Raw genomic sequence first — 10,806 nt, 5'->3', positions numbered from 1 at the left:
TCTTTCTTCACTTCCTTCCTTTCTTCCTTCTCTCTTCCTCTCTTCCTTCCATTCTTCCTTCCTTCCTTCCTCTCACAGCACAATCAGCTGTCCTTTGGAAGCCCTTTATTACTTTCGACTCAGCTACCACATGCACTCTGCCTATGCCAGCTTACTACATCTTCTGTGCTGCGCTACATACATAACACATATTGTAACAAACTTACAAACTTAATAGACAAAACAAAATACAAGTCTGTTCAGTTCGGAAGCGTTCTCCAGCAGTGCCCTTGACGGCTCAGATTTGGAGTTGTCCCCAGGCACCTGGTACACCCCCGCGGGCCGCTGCCCAACCCGCCCTACGTACGGGTTACAACTGCACGAGGATACATTGTCCACCATACATTGTCAACTGTGTGTGCATTGTTAACTGGAAAATAAAGTATATCTCTCCTCTCAGATGCGGACACTATAAATCTCGGGCATGAGTGCGCAACTGGTGAGCTGGTTCCATTTCTAAGGTAACAAAAAATCACGTGATGTTCCTATTGCTGATGTCCAGCGTGATATACACTTAATGACAAACATTACATGCCAATATGAATGTATCTCCAATCTTTCTCACAATCAGATCCGCTCCATAAATGTTAAACACTTGTTTGTTTAAATTGTCCATTGCCGCCCCAATGCACATAATGTAGGGCAAAGAAAAGGAATTTATATTAAATTTAATTTTGATTAAATCTGCCCAGAATGTACTACTCTTGACTTCAAGTAACCCACACTAATCCCTGCTAAACAAGGTACACCGACACAGTAATTGAAGAAATCTTCCTTCAGAGCATTCAAAAGCACATCTTTCATTCACATTCAAAAATCCGAAATAAGTCCAATTTATCAAACTAGGCTTTAAAAGCAGTACATCTTACTTTTGGGAAACCAGAATCAGCCGGAACCAGCTTGAAAATTACTTAATAAGTCAACCTCAAACAAAATTGTATCTCTACCACATATTTGGCATCTCTTTTGGAAAACTTCAACACTTCCTTATACCTCAGTCGTTTTTAACATGATTTCCCCTGCCTTGTTCATATGATGCTGCCCCAGAACAGCCTGATTGAGAACGCAAGACGCTGTCCAGGAGAGGATCGCCCAGGTGCAGCAGAGAAGGTACAGTGCAACCAAAGAATTGATTTTATGGTTTTAAATGATGCTCATGCAATGTAAAGCCGCCGTACAGGATAACTCCTAATAAACCACTTGAAAGGAGCGAGTTCGACTTGAACATCAACAACGAACTTAATAGGCTGACTCCCGGAGAATGTAAATAGTGCAGTAAACAGCGTCAACAGCTGTGAGATTACGTACGGTTCTGGTGAGTTCTCGCACTCTGTCAGTCATGAACTTCCTAATTGGGACAAAAACCAGGTCCTGCCGTCTTTTGTAACTTTTATGAAAGAGAATACATCTGAGATCGCATACTTCAAAAACCATCCAGCAAGTATCCTGTTTGTAATTGTGTTTAAAGTACATTCTGCAACTCCCTCAACACACGCAACATTTCGACTTTTACTAAACAGTTCAGAGGTAAGGTGGTATCCAGTGTTGGGATCAGATTACTCTTGCGAAATCCAGTCAGTTACGGAATCACAGAGATTCACATGCAAATTGAGACCGTTGTGGGGCGGACGGCAGCCATTTTGACATGAAATAGTAGGGTAACACACAGGTGTGGATCCCAATGACACTAATTAACAGGTTCTGTTCATCTTCCATGTAGCAGGCAACCCTGCAACATATAGCAGCTCCGTGACTCTGTTTGACCTCAAATGGAACACCTGAATGGAACCTTGATTAGTTAATCAACCTGCTTCTCTCCTTTTTATTGTTCGACCTAGTGTGTTTTAATGCTGTTTTGCTTCTCCCGGTTTATAGTTAATAAAGTAATTTTTAAACTGGCTTGCTGAAAAGAGGCTGTACTCTTTGAATCTAGTGTAACCATCAACAGTCCATTCGACTTAAAAACATAAATGCTAGTCTACTTGGGTTATTTGGATCTAAAATGCAAACAATAAAACTGCACTTTAAATAAATCGGACGTGGGCGAGTAGGGCTATCTGTTAGCGGCACCAGGTAGCCTTGCTGCAGAACAGAAGGTGCTTGGTGTCAATCCTGACGACCTCAGGGGTAAATCGGTGACGGAATAGTGTAAGCCGCAGTGCTTCCCCTCCTTAATCTTAACCACCACTGCAGTTGCCATTAAGCCACGAGCCTCAACCGCCAGCAGCGTCCAAGCGGGTAGCTCTCAGCTGGCAGCCCAGAGCTCAGACTGTGGTTGTACTGGCAGAGCGCCAGCGGTGTGTGTGTGGTGCTGTGCTAGTATATGACTACGTAATTGAGGTGAGGAGAGCCGGAAGAAAGAAAGAAAGAAAGAAAGAAAGAAAGAAAGAAAGAAAGAAAGAAAGGAAGGAAGGAAGGAAGGAAAGGACAGAGGACTGGCTACAGGGAGACAGAGAGAGAGGAGGGTGAGTGAGTGATGACTAAGCCTCGTGTGCGCCCAGAAAGGCTGAAGAGGTGTGATGTACGACTGGAATTCACACTGACTGTGGCTTCATGACACTGACCTGCCGACCTCACACTCAAACATCATCAGCTCCACTAACACGCGTCACCACAAAGAGGTGGTTGGAAAGACGGCACTCTCTGTACCGAGGTGTGTGTAGGTGTAATGGCTGAGTGCTAAAACAGGTGGGAGAGATCGGTCCTGATCTGATGCAAGAGGAGATGGAGTGGGAGGAGACACAGCTGGTAGTCAGGGTGTGTGTGTGTGGGTGACTGTTTCATGCATGTCACCTCAGAGTGTCTTTCTGCATATCTAATGCCTCAGGACAGTGTAACTGTGTGTGGGTGTGTGTGCACACTCTAATACAGTTTCATGTATCACAAAACCAGTTTAGAACTTACTGAGGGAATACATTTTGACCAAACTTGAGAAAGTTAGAAAAAGTCTGAGGTAAATAAGCTAATGAATTTGCACATTGTGTGTTTTATTTTCAAAGAGAACATGAAGCACAGAGAGTAATGTGTGCAAAAGCTGATAAGAAGAGAACAGCTTTCAGGGCTTTATTTGTTCTTTGACTGCAAAAACCTGCTGTAGATGCAGTATGTTAGATGGAAATGGAAAACAAAAATATTTTCAGAATATTGCACTTGAACATTAAAGTGGCCCTCCTATGAGATGACAATACAAGCAGTGGCCCCAAGAAAATTAGAGTTTGAGACCCCTGTGCATGTTAGCATGTTAGCATACGGTTAGCTTCAAGTCCTCATTGAAAAAAATGGCTGATTATCCATTTGCCCTTCAAGATTAACAGCATGAAATAGTTATTAGGTTGTTGTTCTAGGTGTAGCACTTTATCTGTATTGTATGTACTTTTAATTTGTGATATATTGTATAGTGAATATTATGATTGGAATATTTGTGATTAAATATTTATCAGGATGATGGTCCAGGTAAGTTTGGATCAGTACAGTATCAGACCTGTATTATGGATTAATATTGTTGTGCATTGTATTGAGATTGATCAGTCTTTTCATATGACATGATATATGTTTAGAAGCCACTAGCAGCCTGTTAGCTGCCTGCTCTTAGCACTTACCTCCCAAAAAAGGTCCACAATGGAAACAAGCCTTTGGGCGTTATTGTGTTTTTATCCTTTGATTTATGTATCTGGGGCAGCTCTGGCTAGAGGGGACACTTTTATATTAATGATCAATACAGAATTTCAATCAATCAGCACTGCAATTGTCAGCAGGTTAACATGCAAAGTCCCACTATGAACAGCCTCTTTGCCAGCATAGCTGTAAACTCAAACAGCTCCACTGTGTGATGCAATAAGGAATTTAAACCTTTTAACCTAAAGAATAAATCTGACAGGGCTATATTTTTAGTCACACTAGCAGCATGGCTATAAAATGGCAAGTATGTCATTTGGCCGGTTTGTTCCAGACTCATATGTCACAACCAGAAGGATGCAGAGGGCATCTAGTTTCAGACTGCAACAAAGGGAACACCGCTGGCATTTGTATGTGACAACCTGGCAATGAGAATGGGCTGAGAAGTGCGTAAGAGAAACTACGGTGGCTGTGCAACTTGCAAAAAACATTATATCTGACCCGCAATATCTGTAGATATAAAAGGCTCATTTTAAGGTAGTAAAAACACAACAATGTATACATATAAAAAACATACCTATGAATATTATATTCCATTTTCATTTTGGACTGAATCAAAATATACCACTGAGTTCATGTTCTTTGTAATAAAGGAACATATCACCTCAAACTCTACTATGAAAATAAGAGAGACAGAGAGCAGAGGCTGTAGTAGGTATACCCCCCAGCACATCTCTGTGCACACCGCTCTCACTCGTCTTACTGACCGTGTCGTAGGCAGTGAGCAGTTTGCGTGTCGGTTCGGAGAGGTTGACCAGAGGCTCCAGACATGGGTAGCCCTCCTTCAGCACCATGGTGGCCCCCATAGTGCCCTCAGGGCTCTGCAGCCTGGTGGCCAGGCTCTGGATGCACTGCTTCAGTTTGGCCATAGTGGGGAGCCCACACTGCTCTTTGAAGCTGGCGGTGGTGCTCTGAAAGGCAAAAGACAGACAGACAGAGAGACAGAGATGAGGGGGAAGAGGGAAAATAGTATTAGATCAGATGTACAGTTCCAGCTGTAAAACTAAGCTGGGACAGGTCAGAAAGGGTGACACTCCACATACACACACACACACACACAAACACACACACTTTCCCCTGTCATCTGCTGTCTCTCTTGTGAATTAAATCAATATGGCAGTCATTGGTGCTTTTAATCCAGTGAAATCAGCCTTAGCTTAAGCGCATTTGGCAAAAGAGAAGACAATATGGTAGAAATGTGGAGCAGAAAAATCATAGCATTTAGAGTTTTTGTAGAGTGCAGGTGTGTCAGGATGCAAAACCGGATCTGACCAGGACAAAAAAATAACAGTCGTGTAAATCTGCTGAAATGCCATTGTGGGTCACTACATAATGAAGGCAAAAGATTTATTTTTGCACACACAAGCACCAGAATGGGAACCTCTTCTGTCGAACTGAACGCAATTTGCCACCTGGCAGAGCCCCAACTGGACTAGCGATTATCACGCCCCACCTGTGCGGAAGTGTGTGTGTGTGTGTGTGTGTGTGTGAGAGACAGACATACAGCAATAGAGGCATGATGAATAATAACTGACTATGACAGATGAGCCCACAGCTGGACTCATGGCAGAGACACAGGGACAGAGAGGAGGACAGAGTTCAAGTCAGAGGGAAAGGACAATGAGATTGAAGCAGACAGATTAAAAGTCGTTTGTGAATGGGTTTTATGTGTGGGACTGTGGGATATGTGAGTGTGTGTGGGTTTGTGTGAGAGGGTGTATGACTAAGTGATTGGGTGGGATTGTTTCAGAGGTTGGGTGATACATGAGGTGATAGGGATTTATTTCCCAATAGAGAATCTGCTACACCGGTTATACTGAGGAGGCTATTCAACCAATGTGGAAAATTTAGCAAATAGATGAGCGGGAGTTCTTTATGGCGTATTGTATCATGGAATAGCTTCATTTTTCGTGTGACTGAATTAGCCAAAACCAGAGATAACCTTTTGGTTAGTTAATCCACAAATTTAAACTGCATGGTCAAAGATAATAGCAATCACAAAAACGCAGGATCACGCAAGAATGCATTTTGTGCTTGAGTCCAAACCACAGTGGTTAGGGACTGTTATATGGTTTGTTTTCTGATTGGCTAAAGTTCCACCACTTTTGTCTCTGTGCGTTATGTCTGGAACTAGACCCAGCAGACAACTAGCTTAGCCTAGCACAAACACTGTCAGCAGGTTGAAGCTGACAGCTAGCCTGGCTAATTCAAAAATACACCTGGCTTTGAGCACAGGCGAGTCATGTTGAAACAGAAACTGAATGAGGATTGTATTTATCACCCAGCCCTTAGATTGTTTGTATCCAGCAATAAGCTGGTGGGTGCTGTGCGACCAGGTTCTATTTTTGCTGGTATTTATAGATGCTTTATAATCCTCCTCCACTCTTCTTACTGACTCTTCTTTTGTCACTGGCTCTCCTCCTCCTCCTCTCACTTTCTTCCTCTTATTCGTCCTACAGAGACGAGAGTCTGATTTCAGCACCGCCATTTAAGCTACTCCAATTCACCCTCATCCTGACATCTTATCAACAAAGCCTAAAAATACAAAAGCTGAGTGACACATGATCTGCTGTGACTCAGCTTTTAGCATGTCTTTTAACTTGGGGTTGCTGTTTGCCACATAAGCCAATAAAACGCAAAGCGCCAGAGAAAGTTTTCCTTTTTACCTGTTCAGCAAAACAAAAAGACATGTTGTCACTTAATAGACATGGGCAGTAATTCTTTTCACAGAATCAGTTCTTTCGAGTTGATACATGTAACTGTCTTGAACCGTTCCAGTTTTGATCCTTTTTGCAAAATATGGGGTGAGTTTCTCCATGACAGCTATAGCTATAGTTACAGTTATAGTATATGCATGTTCAACAGTTAGTGCTGCCTGCCCCACAAAAGTGATGGGTAAAAAAAACATACAAATCTTTTTGAACGATTCTTTTTAGTGTCCAGGTCAGCCTGTCAAAGTTGAGTGCAGTCTCGACTCTCAGTGTGTGAGTGAGGGAGTATAGCTGCCAGGCTCTGGACTGAGTGCTGGATTTGACTTGAGTCACTCAGTAATGTCCTCGTTTGAGTAAATGATTCCGTTCATTCATTGGTCCAGCTTTCTATATATTGAGCGACTGCACCACCGTTGCAGGCAGCGTGAGCAGTGACCTACGTTGACATTTGGGAAGTCTGGTCTTCCTTGAGTAGTGAGCACTCGGTACGTTGGACAGGCTGACCTGGTAGATATTAGACGCTAAATACAGTCGTGGTGCAATACAGTGCCGAACTCTAGACTGGGTGCTGGAACTTAAACACTAAAAATAGTTTTTCAAGAAGATTTGTTCTCTCATTTTTGCCCATCACTACCACTCACCACTAGGAGTAATCAAATGTAGATTGGTTGTACATGCCGGTGCAGGTTTTGAGAGATCTGTGAGATTTCTGCCTCTACCACAATACAAGGAAGCTGTGTATTCGTGTTGCTCAAAGCACTGACAATGAACAAGTCGAGTCCTGGTTACTTTGGTTAATCCAAAATCCTCACTGAACAGTTTTCATTTTCCTTCCCTTCCAAAAAGTATTCAAGTAAAAACTGTTAAGAAGGTGACCAGTGGATTATCCAGTGTAGTCAGTACATTAGGCGCACCTCCCCAGCAGGGCAAATTGAAGACTTGTGAGGTAAAAGTGTATGCTGGTCTTCTGATGGCTCAACTTTTTTTTTTCTATTCATACAGAAAGCAAACCAAATTATCACCTTGGGTCACTTATACAAATTACACCATTTTACAGTCGGTGCAAGCAGACTGGACAGACATTATGTATGAGCTAGCTAGCAACTGACTTGTTGCTAGATACAGACCTGTGTTTGGAAGGATGCCTGTGTGTCTGTGGCATCTCAAAATCCGACTGAACCAGAAACTCCGTTTTTTCTGTTATTTCTATCCAGTCTCTCTCCTTTTATCTCTCGTTTATGTGCGTCTATAAAACAAATTCATAACAGTGATTTTATTTGGTCTAAGTAAATTAAGTTGCACTGACATGTCTTCGTGGCACTTCACACCGCCCCAGACAAATTAGTATCTTCATGTCTTTCCATTGACTTTGTCTGCAGTTGTACCTCTAAAATTCACATTGGTTGCATATACAGGAGCTAAACGTAAACATGGGAAATATGATGACCAGGGTGGGGATGACCTTGCCTTAGCACATAAAAGCATTTTCCAACCCATCTTCCCTCTCACCTGAGCATCCTCCCGCAGGTCCGTTGCCTCTTTGAGGGGGGCAGTTGCCGGTTTGAAAGTCTCATCCACCACCTTGATGCCAGTGTGCCTCAGTGTGACGTACTCCCGCCCTCGCCTCCCCACCCTCCTCACCGACAGACCTCGTCGCTGGGCCTTCCCGCCTCCCCGCCGGTTGGTGACCGCCACATGGACAAAGAGGCTGGTGTGGGGTAACGGGTCTCCTGCCAAGCCCAGCAGTGGCACATTGCGGTAGCCGGGCTGAAGGCACTCAAAGGCCACGCTGTACTGGCCAATGAAATCATCTCCAATGTAGTCGTCGTCCAATACCACAAAGCGTAGCAAGGCCAGCTCCGGCATGTTTACCTGGAGACAAGAAATGAACAATGAAGTTAAAATCCATTCATGCTGCCTCTGAAGACTGGAATCATTTAAATGTTACAGAAGTTAGAAATTATTATATATAATATGACATTTGAATATAGGGAAGGAAACCTGAATAAATGTAATGACATCTGACATCATCAAGGTACCGGTGCCATGTTGTGTTTTCGATGTGTAATATTTTTGGGAATGGATGTTGCTGCTAGTTATGTGTCACTATGAATGAGTCAGCTCAAAATCTAGTAGCAAGGAAGAGACCATTAACAGCCTGGTGAATGCATGCGCAGGCCAAAAAGATACTGGTAACCATATTCAATACTGTCCTGCTTATGAGGTAAACCTTATCAATTAATACAGAAAGAAACACAGGTCCGAGTACATTTTCTGTTTGTTTACTAGTTAATTGGTTTGTTTATTGTAAGTCTAAAGTGGTAAAACTGAGAAAATGACCCTTGTTACTTTATTATTATGTTATTATTTTATTAACTGCCTTTGAGGCTGCCTCTGTATTGACTGCACTGCATCTTATCTAAGCTAACTAGCTTAAGATGTGACTATCTAAGGACAGGAAAGAAGAACGTTTACCAGGGTCCAAAAAGGGGCAGGACTTAGGAAGGGTGATCAGTATTATTTTAGCATTCGCGCAGAGTGTTAACTATGTCTTCATTACTTAGGACTGCTACTACTAGATCTCGAGCTGACTTGCTCATAGTGACACACTTCTTGCAACAACATCCGTATGGAATAATATTACACATTGAAATCACAAGATGGGGCCAGTGGTTTAATTTCATTGTGGAGCTTCCTTTGAAAATGAAATCTGTTATTTATATCTCAGAACACACAGTGCCACAATACATTGCACTGCCAGAATGAACATCACTTGATTATCTAGGCTTTTAAAAGTTTAATGTTTTGTCACCTCAGGAGGAGCTGACACCTAAACAGCATTTACATGTATCTGTATATTATTTATCTGCTCTTTAGAATAATCACTTATTATATAATATTATTAAGTGTCACTCGTGGAGCAATTAAGGCACAGCATTAATGTTAATTACATAGAACAATCAAAGGCGCATTCTGGTGCTGCTGCAGAGAGGAAATGCTGGTTGAAATGATACATTTCAGATCACACCTTCACAGGCCTTTACCTTCCATTCGGCTAATAAGGCTGTAAACCCGTACGTGTATGCACACACACAGAAATACATGCACATGCAGAGTAAGTGGGAGGACAAATGATGATATGAGTGTGTCTCTGCATATTCATTCTGTGCAGAGGAACAGAGAGTAAACACATTTCACAATAAAATATAATCAGCTAATGTCTGTTTTCCTCTTCAGAAAGCCTGGTGCAGTCTCTCTCACACACACATACACACACACACACACACAGATAGATATCTGTTTGTTTATAGGAGAAAACAGTATCAATCAATCATTTCCTACAGAGAACGAGAATAAACTTGCCCCAAGGAGTGTGTATGTGCATGCATGTGTGTGTCGTGTGTGGCTGTGTGTGCTGTTGTGTGTTGTGTGTGTGCATCCACACCATTGAAACCATTTGAAGTATTCAGGCCCAGAAGGAAAAAAACAAGCAGCACACTTGAGACATTGAACACCCCACGAATATTGAAATTACACTTTGCATGTATCTGAGTTTGTGTCTGTGCATGTGTTCTATCACTTCTGTTTAATTTAAACGACTGCTGTTAGCAGATAGCAAATGTTCTGTAGGCAATGAGGGGAGCGCAGCAGTGAAGACACTTGTTGAACCAGCCGTTATATATTCGGTTCAAGATTTATATTCATGGAACTCGGTAGCTGTGTCCCAACTCTGGGTTCACAGGTCCTAGAAGGACACGTCGAAGGACAAAACTGTAGCCTTCGGAGGACTGAGTCTTAGCCTTCCCCTAAAATGAGACTGTCTAGCCTCAGAAAACTATGCAGCATTACATAGCACTGCAGCCACACTTGCATCAGCTGGGCTAAAAGTGTTTCATTACTGCTTCAGAATCAGTGGCCTATTGATACATTAGCTGATTAGCAGCTACCAGCTGACTAGTAGTGCTGTCAAAACCGCCCAAAAAGACACACATTACTAATACTAATCAATTATCTATTTTTGCGCAAAACATAACAAAAAAGAATTTTGAAGCTTGTACATGTCCTAAAAATTGCTAAATGAGATAACAGGGTTGTCGTGATATTAAACATTAGCACACTGAACATGTAGGCCTATCTACTCACTAGTCTGCCTTCGCCTTGTGCTCCGCTCGTGCTTGCTGCGAAACGTTCTCTCCCTGAATCCAACTCTACAACACGAAGCATTTCTACCACTTACAGGATTTAATTACAGAGGGTGGAATTAGTGGTGGTGACGTTGAAGTCAAGCGACTGTGGAGTAGTTAGTTTTTAGACTAACATTAACTTTTTGGCAATCACATTTAGGCCTCAAAATTCGTAAAAGTGGTGTTCATTTGTAAAG

General features: G+C 42.4%; 1 protein-coding gene across 1 annotated transcript in view; it reads right to left on the bottom strand.

The window, feature by feature from the left end:
* The window catches only part of plcl1 (phospholipase C like 1), a 78,229-nt gene that overhangs the window by 4,324 nt on the left and 63,099 nt on the right, over nt 1-10,806 (bottom strand). The window contains 2 exon segments of the mRNA XM_035675936.1: nt 4,331-4,625; nt 7,935-8,297. Of these exon segments, the coding sequence (XP_035531829.1) occupies nt 4,331-4,625; nt 7,935-8,297 (658 nt within the window).

Source organism: Morone saxatilis, unplaced genomic scaffold, assembly GCF_004916995.1.
Source record: "Morone saxatilis isolate NCDOM2014 unplaced genomic scaffold, NCSU_SB_2.0 Contig5, whole genome shotgun sequence".
Classification (NCBI taxonomy): domain Eukaryota; kingdom Metazoa; phylum Chordata; class Actinopteri; family Moronidae; genus Morone; species Morone saxatilis.
The sequence above is the reverse complement of the archived record's forward strand: the minus strand, read 5'-3'. Positions and strand labels throughout refer to the sequence as shown.